Consider the following 17,507-nt stretch of genomic DNA (forward strand, 5'->3'; position numbering starts at 1 on the left):
CTGGTCACTGACAAGGAAAATCCCATAAACAAATCTGCACTCTACTAAATCAAAGATCCTCAACTAAAGAGGAGTAATTAAGTTAGCCTATATACCCTACCGACGGAAAAAGTTTATCCACTGTGCAGAGGTTAGGTTCTCTTCTACAGTACCGGTAGTATAGATACTGAAGTGAAACTGCTTTATACAAATAGGCAGGGCCGGATTTATCAGTAGGCAGAGTAGGCAGTTGCCTAGGCTGGCAAATTACTGGGGGCGGCAAAATATACGAATATATTACATTGATAATAACTTACTGTACGTGAATATAATATTAATTCACAACAGATATATTCAGATATATAGCAATTAATAAATATGTTATCACATCACACACATTTATAAACAGTGCGGCAAGTCATGTATGGCAAGTCATAGCCCCTAGAGTACTTCACGCTTGATTGGTTTTCAACAATATGTGCTGCTTAGCGCTTCTTTTAGTTATCTGTCTCGCTCAGTATGGAGGACTAGGCTTTTGTCTGTGCAAATTTTATTAATCTTTGTTCGGTTTGTTTCACTGTTAGTAAATTTAAAGGAGCCTAGAAAAAAATGTTTTTAGTCAATGTTAGGTTGATGGAAAAGTTGCAGGCTATTTTGTGTAGGCCTACTTGCCTTGATGCTTAAAGTATGTAGGCTAAACAAGCCAAAAAGTAAGACTAGTTTACGAAAGAACTTTAGTTTCATGAAGTTTTATCAAAATGGCGGCATTGAGGGCAAATAAGGACAAGTGAGTACGGTACTATACTGGAGGATAACTGGAGAAGTAGCCTACTACTCTGATAACCTTGAGAATCTTGAAAGTGAGTGCATACATATTTGAAGCTGATCAAGAATGCACGGCTCTCTACATTGAAGCATGGTCACATGAAGGATTTCACATTTTTGAGCATTAACTCATCTTTACGTATTTCTACAGACTTTGAAGAAATTATTGATTTGTTTGCAAGAAAAAAAGCCCACCGGAAGCGATTTTAAACAATTAGTTCATTATACAACGACATTCATTGAAGTATTCAAATAAACAGCGCAAGTAACTTTTTTGTAAGGAATTGAAAATATAAATCATAGCGCACCATCGAAAAAGTTTTTTTGAGGCAGCACTTTTCTTATCTGCCCAGGGCAGCACTTAGGCTAAATCCGGCCCTGCAAATAGGCTACAATTTTTAGAGGAGTGTTAACAAAGGGTCCAAGGGACAAAAACGTTCAGATCCACTGTACTCAACGATGCTTGCAAAAAAGTACGATAAAAAATTTCCCTCTGCTGAACGTAGGCCTATAGGTCACATATTGGTCATATGATGGTCACAATTTTATAATTTACTATAGGCTACGTTACCTTCTTTAGCCACTTTTCATTCTTGTTGGACAAAAGAAGTGCAACGTTTCAACTTTTTTACATCTTATCCTTGGACCGTCCCTTAAGGTTGTCAAAAGACAGTTGTTGCGTTCAGAGACCTTGTCCAGTAAGTCTCTCTATCCGATCAATGGTTCTCAAAGTGGGGTCCGCGGTCGTTTAAGGATCCGTGGCCCTTTATAGGGATCCTCGAAGCAATATTCTGGGATTGCGAAGAACTTTCAAAAAACGCTGTAGGATTTTCTTAAACATTTGGACGTGCTTGTAATATCCAAGTTAGCAAACTCAGTAGCCTACTTTCTTTTTCTAACGCCAGACAGTCGCGTTTTCACGTCATCTTCAATACGGCAGATTGAGCCGTGGGCAGCCTTTTTCGCTTGAGTGATGTCATAGGGCTAATAGCAATTTGCATCTGCTTTACCATTTTTGGAGACAAGCCACAACACGTTTCCACTCATGGAGATGAAATTTACCATTACTTTTCCAACCCACAGGGTCTTCCAAAATAGTTTCATCAACAACCCGTTTGGGACAAATGTTAGCAATCTTCCTTCGGAAGACAATTTAATTCAAAAAGTTTATTGGTTTGGTGAATGCAAGGGATGCAAAGCCTATTTTCTGAGAAATGCGTTGCGACTTTTGGACTGAAGCGGCGGAGCCATAGGCCTATCCCCATATCGCAAAGAGGGCACTAAAACTGTTGATTTCCTTTCCAACACTGTTCGCTATCAAAACAAAAGCTCGAAACAGGATGAATGTGATGCGTAATGTGAAGGTAGCGTTGTGCAAAACACAACCTAACATGGAACTGGTAACACTAAAGCAGGTGCACACATCTTCTTGACAAGTGAATTTCTAATTGCATGTAACAAATGAATGGTTAGTTTAATTAACGTTTTGGTGCAAACTTACCTTAACTTTATGGTGGACCGTGTGTCATTGAAAAAATTGCAACCATTAGGCTACACATATTTTTTTTTAAAGTTTGAGAACCACTGCTCTACTCTGCCCTGTCACGACTTCAGACCATCACCAACTTGTTTATTTTCTCTACCAAACTATAGGATTTAAATTAGGTTTTTACATAGAACACCGAAATAGAATGCAAAATTTAAGTCACAGCCATCAGGACGGGATTTAAAATAACATTGAACTGAAGAAAATGGGAGTGTTGCCTTTCCTATAGGAAGGTGCCTTTCCCGCAGGTGAGGGCGCTAAAAAAAATTAAGCGAAGCGTAGGCTAAACACAACAAATTTTGCCTAGAGCCGACAAGCAGGTTTGACTCAGCGCGTTAGGGACATGAACCTCCAGAACAATCCTTTCAATTAATTATTAAAAACGGCATCATGCTTTTAACTGATTTGCGAACTACATGTCACGCTCTACCGATCAGGGTCAATCTTAGACTGACACAGCCTTTGATAGGCTATTCCTTAGGGCCAGGGGTGTCCATTCTGTCCAAACGTTTTCCCAGGCGAGCCAGATTTAATAATGTGGAAATGCCCGCGGGCCAACAGCCTCCGACAATCGTTTTGAATAAGGAAAAAACGCACACCGCTCCGGCAATTTGAGCACTTTGGCAGGATGGGTGAAGTACCCAAATTTGGTTCCTTGCGTACCACAAATGGAAAAATCACCACGCTGCATTACTTATACAGTAACAGTAATAAGACAACTTAGTGACCATCAGAGATAAATCTGCATCTTTCGACACACACGATGTCAGGACAGAAGTGCAAGGTTGTTATTTATCTTGAGATGGGACGGCGATTTCCTCATTTTACCATATCTTTGTTGTGATTGACATTATGGGCCATCAAATATTTATTATTACGTCACGTTATAAAATAATATGACTTTGTAATAGAAAAATAACAAAAAATGTTCGAAAATACACTATTATTATGATTCAAAAATAAAAATTTAGGCCTCTCAAAAAATACTTTTCTTGAATAACCCCCTTTCTGCTTTGGATACGTCTTTTGACTCTTAGAAGTGGTCATAGGTAACCGCATATTTTGTGCATTTAGACACCAATTCCGTCACTCCACCAAAAGTAGTTTTTGAAATACGTAAAAATGGGGTATTTTGGACTTCAAGGAGCGTGTTCCACATCTTTATGACGTCTTAATAATCTACAATTTTAGCGTTAGACAGTAGGTATTTCGATGGTGTGGGTTCGATTCCCACCCCCTGCCAACACTCCTTTTTTCTTCTGTAATTACCAAACAAAGTTCAAAGCTAGAATCAACACTCTGGCTAAGTGTTAGAAGGTTCACAATGCTGCAGTGAAGCTAGTTCATAGAGAAAATTGTCCTATGTTAAAGTGTCCATCGATCAAAATACCCTATATGCTGCACAGACCTACAGATTACAAACACGCCACCCGGGCCAAAGCCATTGCCTTGAAAACGGAAAATAGCAGAGTTCCAGTATTCATTCTTTCTACTGCTGGTGACTGAAAAATAAACGACATTTTACAACTCCACCTGCAAATTTAATCGAAAACGAAATTAGACAACTACGGCCTGGAATCGTCGTCGCTGCTGAAGTAGTCACAAAAAACAACATTTTAACATTGAATTGACATTTGACGAATGGAACTGACTCAATTTGACTAAAATTAGTTTATCGCCATTCACCAAACACAGCTGAAATTTCACATAAAAAAAATTGAAATATTTTTGATTGTACTGTCCCTTTAAAAATGATGAGCCGAGTTGTGCCAGAAAACACGCTAACAGTGACAAGTAAGCGGTTCAAAGAAACCATCACACTTTTCGCAATCGTCAATATTATCAATTATTTATAAAGGCTATGAGATTTAAGAATTTTTTTTTATATTCGAAAGCATTTGAGTTACACGACCATAAATGCACTCTTAGAGCAGAACATGATTTCTTTAATCAGAGTCTTCATAAGGTTTCGATAGCATGAAGTTTTGCTTCAACACGATAAAGGTGATTGCAGTTTGCAAACACGTTGGCTGAAATCTTCAAATTTGAAAAGTATTTTTAGTTTTTTTATTTCCTGAGCAAGCGGTTATGTTTTATCTTTCACAAAACTTAGCAAGACGACCAAAAATCTCGAACCAAACTCGTTTCGATAATTCTAAACTGACTTTTTCCAGATAGCAACAAAAAGCACATGGTCTTGAATCGGCAAAGTATTGAGGTTATCTGCAGAAAACTTCATTCCATTTTTCCCGAAACGATTATATATAACGTACAGTGTATTCTTGATGCAGTATGTGCTCAAGAAAGTTTAGCTTGAGAGATTTAATCAGGTTAAGATGTTCAGTCGCCTCGCGATGCAAACGAGTAGAAAATAGACAACTGGTAATTCGATAAAGATTCGAGATGCCAGATGATGTTATTCGTTTGCAGTTGCCTGATTGGATTATCTCTAACGCGAAACGAGTCCTTCACAGCGACAAACGCCTAAGTCTTAAAGTTTTTCTTATTTGCCCTAATGCAAGCATTGTCAGTAAAATTGCTTCAAACGTGCAGTTTTCATCGTCAGTTATTTTCCAGCCTGTTTTCTGAGAAGGATGTATATCTTCTCTTTAATCCAATCTTTATTGTATGGCGCATAGGTCGAAGTGTTCTTTTGAAACACCAAGCAGCAAAGATCGCAGAGTTCATCAATGAAGTCGAACAATTGGCTGATGTCATAAGTGATCGACGGGCAGTCGGGGTTCATCCGTTTCAGGTGTTCCTCGTATATTTTGCAGACACCTGAAATTGGAATAATGACCAGAAAACATACATGAAAGAGAAACAAAGCTATATTGAAAAACGTTAAGCGTCGACTGTAGAGTGTAGACAGTCACAGTATTAGAGTGATGAAAATATTTGTTCAAGAAATGTTTTAAAGGTTGATCTCAAGTTTTATGACTTTTCAATGAGAACAACGAAGTTACAAAGTGTAAAATATTTTTAGTTAAGTACATGCAAATATTTAACATGATTCTTGTTCCAATTCCAATAGGTTTATCAAAATTAATAAGTAAATGAAAATCAGCATTTTGGTATTTGAGCTGGAACACTGAAACATGAAACGAATTGAAGATAACTTCAATTTAAAATTAAAAGCTTCAACAGAGATTTAGAGATGCTTGTGCTGTTAATCGGCAACCTAGTCCTACAGTTACCTTCCATGCATTCGTTCACAGACTCATAGTCGGAGTAGGTACGCCCTTCTGGCTTCTTGGTTGGCTGGACAAGAAGAATTGTGTGTGACATGTTTGTTGCTAGTAAGAAATGTAAACTTGATTTGAAAATAATAACCTGAAATATATGTACCAATAACACGGATTCTTTCCAACGATACGTATTGCACAACATCAAGATCTTACAATTTTTTAAGTTGAACATTATCGTTTCATGAATTGCATTTTACCTATGATAGTTTTTGGAATTCTAAAGTAGTATCACAAGATACATGAACACGAATTCGTGAACCACAGTTGTATGCACTATGCAATCATGATAAGTTCTTGGCGTTAAAGTTGTGAGGGGAAAAAGTATACAATCTTACTGACAGAATAAAGCAGACCATTATACACAATTGAATATCCAACACACTATTACACACAGTAGGTCAATATATTTATCAGGAACCAAGCAAGGTTCGAAAACAGAGCTTACTTACAAGTAAAGGCAAGATAAGCAATCAGTACAATATTTGGAACACTCATGAGACAACTCAATGAAAGCATTTCAATCTCCAGAACAAAAACTTGTCTACAGATGAAAACTTACAATTATCACAGCCACATCGTTTAACGTTTTAGTTAACAACATTGTGAAAAATGTAAATCAAAAAACAAACATCACAATTGAATTTTGCAAAATATAGTGATACTGATATGACTTACATCAAGCCTTAAAGCAGCCGGCGGCAATCGCGGCCATGGCCGCTAAGTAGTGGTTGAATGACCGCCTGTGCTACCTCCTCCGTCGGCCAAGTTTGGCCGCCGGTTTCTTCTAGCCAATTATTTAATTTCGCAATAGAATGATCGTGGATTAAATGTCGAAAATATGTACTATCAAAGAGTGACGCAGAATTAGGTCAACGCATCACAGTCCCTACTGTTGTATTGAATATATCCAGCTGCGATCACCAGCGCTGTAAGTCTTGTTTGCAATTCCCGATGTTTATTTTAACGAAGTATTAATTCGAAGTGCTAATTTACATCGGCTGGCAATATTGTCGTTTTTATATCGATTCAATGTTGTCGGACATTGAATCGTTGTTAAAAAGGAGAAGAGGTTAGTTGACATCCGTGGGTAAAACACGTGTCTTCATAGTTGAGAACGCTGTGGGTTAGTGACTTCCACCCTCAATGGTGACATCATAACGGAATAAATGGTCAGGTTTTATGTAAGGCGGTATGCAGTTGAAACAATTTACTGAGCTGCGAGCAGTTAAAACAATTTAGGGTCGTTAAATGGTCCCGCAATGAGGGATTACAATCCCGATAAAGCATTTAATGCGTGGTACAACGATTCTATTGCAGGACGTCGCCCAGACTTCAATAACGCTAAGTGATCATTTTAACATTGTTGCAAGTTTAATGCTATTTACTTGTGCTATCGTTATTGTATTTTGGCCTCCAAGCACGCAGATTTGGCCGCCGAGAAGGAGCTCTCGGTAGGCCACGATGGCTGCCGGAAAAAAACACGAGTTTTAAGGCCTGTTACATCATTATACAGCACAACCAAAAGCGACGATAAAAAACAACGCAGTTGATGAGCTTCAAAAGTGGTAACAAATTTTAACAGGCAAAGTCACTGAACATGACCTTTCTTTTTGTACGGAATGGCCCGTTTTGGTGAGTCCGATTTGGTGAGTCCAATCCCTATTCGGTGATTTTTTCATTTTTTTTTTAAATTATCGGGTACCGTAGCCTAATTATCATTGCCGTTTTAGGGTTAGGGGTTAGAGGTTCACCGAATCGGACTCACCGAATTGTAGCAGACCCCTTTTTGTATTATATACTATATGATACTATACAAGCCCCTACGATGTATTCTTGTACAGTAAAGAAAGGCTACTACAACAAAATCTAAATCTCAGAATATCTCTTAAAAGCAATATAAAAGGGTCCACGACTTGTAGACGCAGAAACACGGCATCCATCCTGTGGTGCCAAGCGGTTTAGATACTGGTTCCGATGGGTTCTCATACCCCATGTCAGGAACCATAGGCGTAAATAAAACATATATACTTAAATAATGACAGGAATTATCACAACATTACATAAATAAACGAATACATATGCAATGTGCTTACTGCTTAGCCTACATAAAATATACTTAACAAATGCAAGATTTTTCAACAAAATCATATTTTCTAGTCAATGCAGAAGCATAAGAACCAAAATATTATATTAACTATGTTATTTCACAAGATTCGTACAACTTTTGCAATTCTTGAAAAGGTAGTTACGAATCCTAAATAAAACCGTTCAAGACAAATAACTGCATAGCTCTAGCAAGATCGTAACACAGCAACTTTATAATGTTATTCATCACTGAAGTAGTTGTGTTTCAAAGCCACATCTGCCATAAGCCTTTCAGAAGGGTTGCACACAACTAAATGCTTGAGAAGATCTTGACCCTTGTGACTCAGTTTTGGTGTCAAAAGTGACCAATTTGCATTTGATGGATAAAGGGGGAAAACTTCTTTTTTATAATCAGGGAGTGTGCTCATCCCAGGCCACGTTTGCTCAGTGGGTGTCCCCAGTACTTTGAAAATTCTTTTTAACTGATCATGGACATCATTTCCTGGAAACAACGGTATGCCAGCGTTGGAAATTTCAGCAAATATACAACCTGCACTCCAAGTATCAATGGTAGTGCTGTATAATTTTGCACCGAGCAAAACGTCTGGAGGTCTGTACCACAGAGTAACCACTTCTGCTGAAAAACAGCGAACTGGAATACCAAATGATCTTGCAAGACCAAAATCTGCCAGTTTTAATTCACCATTTTTGTTAATTAACAAGTTTTGTGGCTTGAGATCTCGATGGACAATATTTCGCTGATGACAGAACGCTACCCCCTTCAGCAACTGATACATGAAAGATCGCACAGTCAAAGGATCAATCTCTCCACCACAGGAATCAAAATACTTCTTGAGATCTTGTTCACAATATTCAAACACCAGGGTCAACTTTTTTTCGCTATGTAAAATGTCAAGCAACTGAACAATATTTCTATGCTTTAATTCTTTTAAAATGCATGTTTCTCTTAATGCTGAGCTAGGAACTCCTTCATCATCATCATCCAATTGCATACGTTTCAGCGCAACAACTTCACCAGTTTCACGATTCTTTGCTTTGAATACAGCTCCATAGGTACCTTCACCAACCTTTTCTATCTTTTCATACTTTTGCATTTTAATAAGCAAAATTTTCTTAACTTGATTGAGAATTAAAAAATATGCCTAAACGATAAGAAAAACAAATAAATATTTCTTTATCAACTTGTGACAACTAAGAATTCAGAATATGTCAAATCGTTCTTTGGCCACGGCAGCTTATTACTCCAGGAAAAAACATCAATAGCAAAATCCACTGTAGTTTGGCATGAAATGCATTACCCAAATACCCATATTCTTTGAGTAACAAACATGGTGGCATTTATGCAAACATGTCAAAGAAAAAAACTTAACATACGGTAATATTGAAATAAAATATAGCCTTATATAGACAGGGTACCACAGTCTAAAAAGTAAATGTCAGAAATTTTAGAATAGCAAAGTTTAAACCTAAAAGCAACTTAAAATCATCATTCTGAAATCAAGAGTCAAGCTTAACTTCAAAAATCTCTGAGTCACATTTCAGTTGATTATGAGTACCCACTGGCCACTACCCATGTAGCGGTCCAGGAGTTACCAGGGTTTCCAAATACTTCATTAATTTTTTTTTAGAAATAGTTAAATATCTAACGTTTTAAAAAATCAAAGTGACAATTTCAAGCATTGATAAATCTTCACTGAAAAAGTATGCATTAGTTTGAAGTCAACAAGTAAAGTTTGTTCCAAATTTGTGCTTTTGCATCGTTTGTAGACACACATGACAGCCTTTGTAACTTCTGGACGGCAACTCTGCAGTAGCAGTTTAGAAATTACAACTACTGTAAATGAGCATTGAGCATGCAGTGTTGAAATTGTTTTGACAAAACTTGCAAATGGGTCGAATATTATGCAGTTGAAACCTTTTGCATATTGTAGAACTAGACTACAGAGTAAACTGCAAAACTGTGGCTGATAAAATCAATGGCAATGCGAATAAGTCTGAGGATTTTGCAGACATGTTTTTTTCAATGGACTTCTTGAAGATTGAAATAAGATGTATGTGCTCATACTTTGTAGATAAGTACCTTATCTTGGCCCACTATGATATGCAAAATTGATTGAATACATATAGTCTTGAACTTTAGTTTTACCTTTCATAAAAATTTCACTTGTACCAGTGTTGCCAGGCTGCCTCATGCGTTTCAGCACAACCACCAAAATGTTGTTGAAAGTTTGCATGCAGAGATGGGCGTGATCTTGATCTTGAAGATCACTTTTTTTTTGGTGATCTTGATCTTGATCTAAGATCACTTTTTTTTGTGTGATCTTGATCTTGAAGAACAATAAGATCAAGATCACTTTAAAATTAAAGTTTACTTCCTAGATAGAGGCATTTTTTTAAAACTTGTACTGTACAAAGTAGTTAGTGGCGACTACTAACATTAAGCCACTGCTAATCTGGTATGTGTCGAACAAAAGATGATTTAAAATCTCCATCTAATCTGGTCAGTGTTGCCATTTCAAAATTGAAAAAGTTTTCGGTGTTGGTCATAGTAAATAAGTCAACTTCCGTGTACTTTATGTTGACGTATAATAAAAAATGATTTAACTTTGTTCACAATTTCCATGTGTGAATTTTAAAGAAATGTTTGCTTTCTTTGACCCAATTTTAGATGTTTCAAAAGTGTAGAATGGCGGTGTTAAAAAATCTGGACTCTAGCCGACTTTGGTCATGTAAAGTGGTTTATTGCAGCAAATCAACCAGACCAAGACTTGTTTACGGTCTGAGTATGGAGCGGTTTGTTTGACCGCAAACCTCTGGAACTTTTTTGATAGCAGACAACAGTATTAAGGTTGCCAGATGGGTAAATGGTGCAATAAACATTGACATAACACAGTGAAAGTTAAAACAACTTAGTAACACGAATAAAAACTCCAACATAAACCAGACAAAAATTTGGTAAAAAATGATGCAGTTAAACTTTATTATTATTTATTTATTATAAATAAAAAGCATAAAACTAATTGCTTTTTCAGTAGGCTACTATTGTAATTAACCTCGGCCTTGGGGTGACGTTGCGATTCTACGCAAACTACGTCAACAATTGATAGGCCTAATAGCAACAGTCACCAACTCATTACAATTCTTAGGCCAGCGTTCGAGTAGTTAAAAGTAAAAGTTAGCAATACCAACTATATACCTTTACCCTGGTTGCTTATATACAGTATAGTAACTATTTTTTGCAACATCATTGACCAAAAACTTCATTTTTTTTCAAGTACACAAAAAGTGATCTTGAAAGTGATCTTGATCTTCAAGATCACGATCTTGATCTTGATCTTCAAGATCACTTAGTTTGGTGATCTTGATCTTCAAGATCACCTATTCTTGGTGATCTTGATCTTGATCTTCAAGATCACCAATACTGGTGATCTTGCCCATCTCTGTTTGCATGTTACCAGTGGCAAAAAGAGTAGTACAGAATTAGGTAAAATAAAGTCAGACTATGTTTATCAACTACAATTCAGACAAGCAGTTTATTTTTGCATGCTATCAAGCATAAACCAGTCTACTTTGAATTAAATTGAAAGCTTGGACAATGTATGTATTACTGACCATTGAGATATGATGATGATGTATAATCAGCCCTCGAAATTAGCTTCCATCTACGATGGCAAAAACACTGCCATCGCCAAATCTACAAACCTTGGATTGTGGCGGCAATTGCTGTATGCTTTAATCAAAAGAAATTTTATGCGCTTCTTCTTCATCGTGTGTTACACAGCGGTAGCCCAGAGCATCACGCAAGCTATTTTATGCGCTGACAATGCTCTTGTGAACGGTAAAAAGTTTGCAACCTTATAAATACTGGCTTAATTGTTACGCAAAAGTTATTCTTTCATCGAATGCTTATTTTTTACCGGCGTCGTTACGATATAAGGATTCCAGTTGACGACGTGACAACCTCATCCTCCGATACAGCATCCGATGATTTCGATTCTGATTAGTTCTTTATCCAACAGACTTTGTGTTGCTTGCAGTATCCTAATTGTGCCCAAATTATGTTAGTGTATACGTAAATCAAGGTAATCTTCTCGCAGGGAGCTATTGCTTTGCTACTGGTACCTGATTGGGCAATTAACGTTATTTCATGATAATCCAACGTCGCTAGATCTCGAATTAATTTAAAACAAACGTAAATTTCTTATTGGGCATTGTTGTTACACGATATAACCCGCTGGGAAAATTAAATCGATTTGTGCTGACTCGAACGTTGAATCCATCCAAAATTAACTTACTTTTCCCCTCCCAATGAGTTAACGTGAATCACCGTAACAGCGTGGGTATCGCCTTGCTCGCTTTATCGCTACTTTTGGTATTATTAAATCACAACAAATCAAACAGTGCGGTCGTGATAGACTTTTCGATTATTTTTTTCTCTTCTTGTTTTACATGTTTTGGTATAATTTTTTCGTAATAAAAGTTCACAGCAATTGCCGAGGCAATTTCAGCTTTTGCCATTTGGCCTCGTCAACGTTTTTGCAAAGTAAAGATATGCTAATTTCGAAGACTGTGTGAGTGTTTACAGCAAGTAAAATAGTCCGAGGTGAGGTCTTGGTGCGATGTTTCTGCTGATTAAACTCCCGCTGCGAGTAAATGAAACAGGAAAATATTTTGAACAATTTTTGTCCAAATTAAGTGCTCATTTTGCGACGGCACTTCTATTGCCGTAGCAGAATGGCCATTATGACGTTTGCGGCAGCATTTACCATGGCAATTGCCGCGTGCCGTCGCTAATTTCGAGGACTGTATAATTAAAACATCCAACAATTTTTCATTTAAACACTGCAATGATTTTTGTCACAAGGTTTTGTTTTAGATTTTTTTTTTGTAACTGCAACACCGGTCAAATTAGACAACCCATTTTCAATCACTTCTAGTCTGGCAGTAACTACATCACACATACGCGGTCTAAAAGTTATGGTAACTTGTGTGCCGCAGTAACTCCTGGATTGTTACACCAGTAGATGAAATGTTCAGCTTGGAAAAGTGTTAAAGTCCACTTTTGACCAACAAGTGGTCCGATTAAGTGGGGTTGACGGCTGAGTGTACAACAGCACCACTTGGCAACAATACCTACAACAGTGCATCTTTGGAAAGGGTTTAAGGGTGGCGACGATGTCGTCTCCTGCCGATGTCATACCTCCTATGTCGTCCTCTCATACATCGGCACACGCAATTATTTATGCCGCCAGAAAAAGCTTCATATACGGCGGCCGTTGGATTTCAGCTCGAGTGTCAATGCCCATGTCATCTCCGGTGAGTGATTATGAATAACACTGGGATGACACTTTTTTTGCTGAAGCGTAGGCCACAAAGAATTGCAAAAGTAGGCTTTTACATTTTAAATACAGTATTTATTGTGGTGTTTAAGTTATTCTTTCAGTTTGGTACAACTTGTGGGATTAGTTCATAATCATAAACAAACATAAAAAACAATCAATTTGGTGGCTACCATTTTTAAAAGCCTCTGATTTTATTTGATTACATTTCAAAAATAAGAATTAATTTCTATGCTAATTTTTTTTTTTCAGATGTTTGCTAAAAAAGGAAAAGCTGGCAGAAAATTTTGTTTCCACTTGAAAAAGTTTGTTTCAAAAAACCCTCATTTCTACCTACATTTTAATGGACAAAAAAAGTTGAAAATCTGGCAACACCGCTTTCAAGGACGACATAGACGTGGGATGACATCGGGGGGACGACGTGTTCAGGGGACGACATCGGTGGCATCCAGGTTCAAGAACCCAGCAACAAAACTTGTGTCGTGTCTCCATGATCAACCTTACAATGAAGGTCTAGATGTACGGTACCAACACTAACATTTAGAAGACTCCAGAAAGATATGATAAAAACTTTCAAAGATCAAGAAAATGAAATATCTTTGCCGTTTGGATGTAAACTGGTTGGTTTTGAATCTTTATCCTCGGACTGACAAAGCCTTAATAAGTTATTCCTGGTAGTTTCGCATACTGTAACCTAGTCCTAGAGGCTTTTGATGCAGGGCTGGTTACTGAGATTGCCAAAGTGTGGTTTTCCGATTGTTAAAGTGTTGTTGCCGGAGAATTATTCCATCCATTAGATGCAGCTGAATGGAGAGCAGTCCTTAAATGTGTTGCTCAAACGCAGTTGGTGTACAAGTCTCTGCACCAATCAAAATACAATAACGTCATACATTGGGATTGATCAAACATATAGGGTGAAACTACATTGCTTTTGCTTTACTGTTCACACGCTCTACCCCAAATGTCTTGGTTGATTCCAATCTTTGACGTATATTCATATGTCATTGCGTTTATGACTAAGACGGAGACTTGTACATTAGCTACAAACTTTTAAGTACTGTATCTTTGAAATCAAACGAAACTATAGGAACAATCTATCTTTATAATGTTAATCAAAAAGAAATGCTTTCTCAAAATAAATGCATCATTAATATTCGAGATCCTAAACACTAGGCTACCTTCAAAACAGATGCAACCTAATTTGTAACCTGAACCATTCGTACCCTCATTTCATACCCTGAGAAAATCGAAAATAAAATTTAAAAAAGCCAAAGTAGCACACGGATTGGAGTTTCTGCTTAACCCTAACTTTAAAATTTTTGCGGAAACTCCGATTAGCAACTTCGGCTTTGTGCTATTTTTTCTCTCGATCTTTTCAGGGTACGAATTAAGTTGCACCCTTTCAAAACAACTACGGTAAGTACCGTACGGATGCAACCTAGTTCGTACCCTGAACTGTTCGTACCCTCAGTTCGTACCCTAAAAAGATCGAGAGAAAAAATAAAAAAAGCCGAAGTCGCTAATTGCAGTTTAATAGCACAAAGCCGAAGTCGCTGTACGGAGTTTCCGCAAACAACTCGAGGGTTAGGGTTAGCGGAAACTGCAGAAAAATATTTGCGGAAACTGCGATCAACGAGGGTTAGGGTTAGAGCATAGATTAGTCTATGGTTAGGGTTAGTGAAAACTGCGATCAGCGACTTCGGCTTTCTTTCTCTCGATCTTTTCAGGGTATGGTACAAACTGTTCAGGGTACGAACTAGGTTGCATCCGTACCATACGGTACCCTACAGGGGCTGCGTTTTTTTTTTCGCTGAAACTTTTTGGTCATTTGTCCGAAATGACTTGAGAAAAGTCGGTCATTTTCTCTGATGAAAATATTTCCTTTCAAGTAGTTGATATATACATACCAAAATTTGGACTTCCTGACTAGCTACAACATTAAGTTTCGCTGAGAAACGTTGTCGTGGTTTATCTGAGAAAAGTTAGAACAGACAAACGTTTCTTCAACGTTCATTCATAAGCGAAACTCAACCTTGCAACACTTTTTTCAAACATATTTACCGAATTGACTATTTTTTTTCCGGACATTTTTCTAAAAAATCGGTCAATGACCGATAAATGACCGAAAAAAAAAACCCAGTACAGGGTAGGGTGGTCCAAAAAAAACTTTTTTTGTAAATGTTAATGTCTCACCCTAAAATATTGTTACCATTGATGAGAAAATGACATATGTGAATTTTCATAAAGATTGGTTGATATTTAGAGGTTGCTACCGGGGTTCAAAGTTTTGTCGTTTGCCCCCATTTTAACGTTTCGAGAGGATATGATATGATACGGTACAGTAAAAAATACAGTACAGTGCCATGGTATATTGCAAGAAAAATACAGTTTAATAATTACTCTATAGTCTGTTTATAAACTCATGTGTCTGTATTACGAATTATATACTGGTGTACATGTACGAAATGTGCGACTTTGTATAAGGTAAAGGTGAGTCCCATACTTGAATACAAGCATCGAGGGATGAGGTTCTCATTATACTAAGCCTTCGGCACTAACGAGAGTAGGGTGGCCAGTTCCTTTCTCTCGGCCGCCTTTACTTCAGCAACTACGCCCACTCAATATATTACACCCCGGAATGGCCCGTTTCGGCGAGTCCGATTCGGCGAGTCCGATTCGACTAGTCCGATTCGGCGAGTTCCCTATTCGGCGAGAGCCTTTTTCGGCGAGTGCCCTATTCGGCGAGTTTTTGAAATTTTTAAAAGGAAATTATCGGGTACCGTAACCTAATTGCAATTGCCGTTTTTACATCGTTTTAACGTCGCTAAACGTTGAAATCGTGCAGAAAGGAATAAAAATAAAATGTTTGAACTATGAAATTAAAATTCGTCATGTCAGTTCAGTTATTTTTATTTTTGACCATCATATCAAAAACAATGCACGTCAACATAGCAAAGGTAGAAGCGACAATTCACGTCAACATAGTAAAGGTGTAGAAAAAGGTAGAAGCGACAAAACGCGAACGTTAAAACGTGCTTGTGACCGAAGTAAGTTATTGAGTTGAAAGAAATTTGGCAAGGTTGCATCACCTTCAGAAAAATTTAAGATATGAAGGAAAAATAAAACAAAGAAAATGTTACAAAAAAAATAATGTTTATGTCTATAAGTTAGTACTTTTGAATAGTTAAAATCATAGGCGCCTAACTATTTTTTGGCCGTGGGGGGCGAAAGCGTGTTTCATCAGCAGCAACGTAAATTCAGCGAAATGTCACGCAGATGGATGACGTAATTATGTCGTCACACTAGGATTGCTTTTATTGCCACACTCGGAGTTATCGCTACGTTCGACCTACCGTTAATTATTATAAACAAAGCTCGACCAAAACACATGCTATGCGTCTGAGTTGGCTAGCGGTTGATGGACTGCGACTCTTTGAGCTAAGCTCAACATAAAGTTTAGCAACGAACTAGATTTATTAGCATGAAACAAGAGACGAAAAGGTTTACTAAAAGGTATACTGTAAATGGAATGAAAATACTAACTTGATCATATGCTTGAAAATATACCTGTTGAAAGCAAAATCATTCATGTTTACATCAATTTAACAGCACGTCACCTTTAATAAATTTAAAAGTTGCTGACATCCGTAAACAGCCCTTGAAAAATAGTTACAAAGAGACGTTTGATTAAGTTTTCGACTTGACATTGCTCCCTTTTCACTACAATATCGCAACTTATGGCTGACCAGCTTTCAAGTTTCAATTCGCTGTAATACGCCCGTTTTCGTGTTGCAGATGAAACAAAAGATGCGCATATTCCCCGCCTTTGATCGGGTTTCTATGGCAACGGACGTGTGTGCGCCATGCAGTTTGCGCGAGTCCGTTGTTGTGTTGATTATGCCGCTTGTGCGACTGTGGGCAGTGCGGTTTGTACCAGCCCTTGTTACGTTGGTTAGTGGAAACCTCGGGCCGAGACTTTAAGTTCATTTTCACAGCAAGCGATTCACTGCCGCGACAATTCTCTGCAGAGGTTTCGACTTTCGAAAGCGACAGCAAGGCTGTTTGCAAGCGCATTAAGTTAAACGCACGCTGCGTCAACGTAGCAAATTATGTTGTTTTTGGGTGCATTCAACATCTGATGACATTGAATGACATTGATTCAACGTCTGCAGACGTTAAATCAACGTAAAAATGACAGATTTTTTTTGTCTGGGGTGGGATTGTAGCATCGCTGCTCGTTCTAGTGATTATTTACTGCGAAGCTGTTGCGGTCTGCATTTAAAAATGTTTTCCTGCTGCCGATCGCTAGTTCATCTATTTTTTTATGTATCAATGCCGCATAAAAAGTTGCTCCCACGCGGAAATATGCGTGGGGGCCTGGCCCCCACGGCTTAGGCGCCTATGGTTAAAATGATTAGTTTGGATCAACAAATGTGTGACCTACACTCCTACAGCTTAGATTGA

At 37.7% G+C, this 17,507-nt stretch overlaps 2 protein-coding genes across 2 annotated transcripts; both read right to left on the reverse strand.

The window, feature by feature from the left end:
• Window positions 1–3,851: 3,851 nt before the first annotated feature.
• Window positions 3,852–7,746, reverse strand: LOC145787652 (enhancer of rudimentary homolog). The gene is made up of 2 exons (XM_082599446.1): window positions 5,548–7,746; window positions 3,852–5,131 (listed from the first exon to the last, which is right to left on the reverse strand). The coding sequence occupies exons 1-2, from the start codon at window positions 5,768–5,770 to the stop codon at window positions 4,917–4,919; spliced, it is 438 nt and encodes a 145-aa protein (XP_082455572.1). The 5' UTR covers window positions 5,771–7,746; the 3' UTR covers window positions 3,852–4,916.
• A 125-nt stretch (window positions 7,747–7,871) lies between these two features.
• On the reverse strand, window positions 7,872–8,811 carry LOC145787646 (cyclin-dependent-like kinase 5). Its single transcript, XM_082599434.1, has one exon. It carries the CDS (start codon window positions 8,796–8,798, stop codon window positions 7,923–7,925), a length of 876 nt encoding a protein of 291 aa, XP_082455560.1. The 5' UTR covers window positions 8,799–8,811; the 3' UTR covers window positions 7,872–7,922.
• Window positions 8,812–17,507: the final 8,696 nt, after the last annotated feature.

The sequence above is a fragment of the Aplidium turbinatum genome, chromosome 2 (genome assembly GCF_918807975.1).
Source record: "Aplidium turbinatum chromosome 2, kaAplTurb1.1, whole genome shotgun sequence".
In the NCBI taxonomy this organism is placed as follows: domain Eukaryota; kingdom Metazoa; phylum Chordata; class Ascidiacea; order Aplousobranchia; family Polyclinidae; genus Aplidium; species Aplidium turbinatum.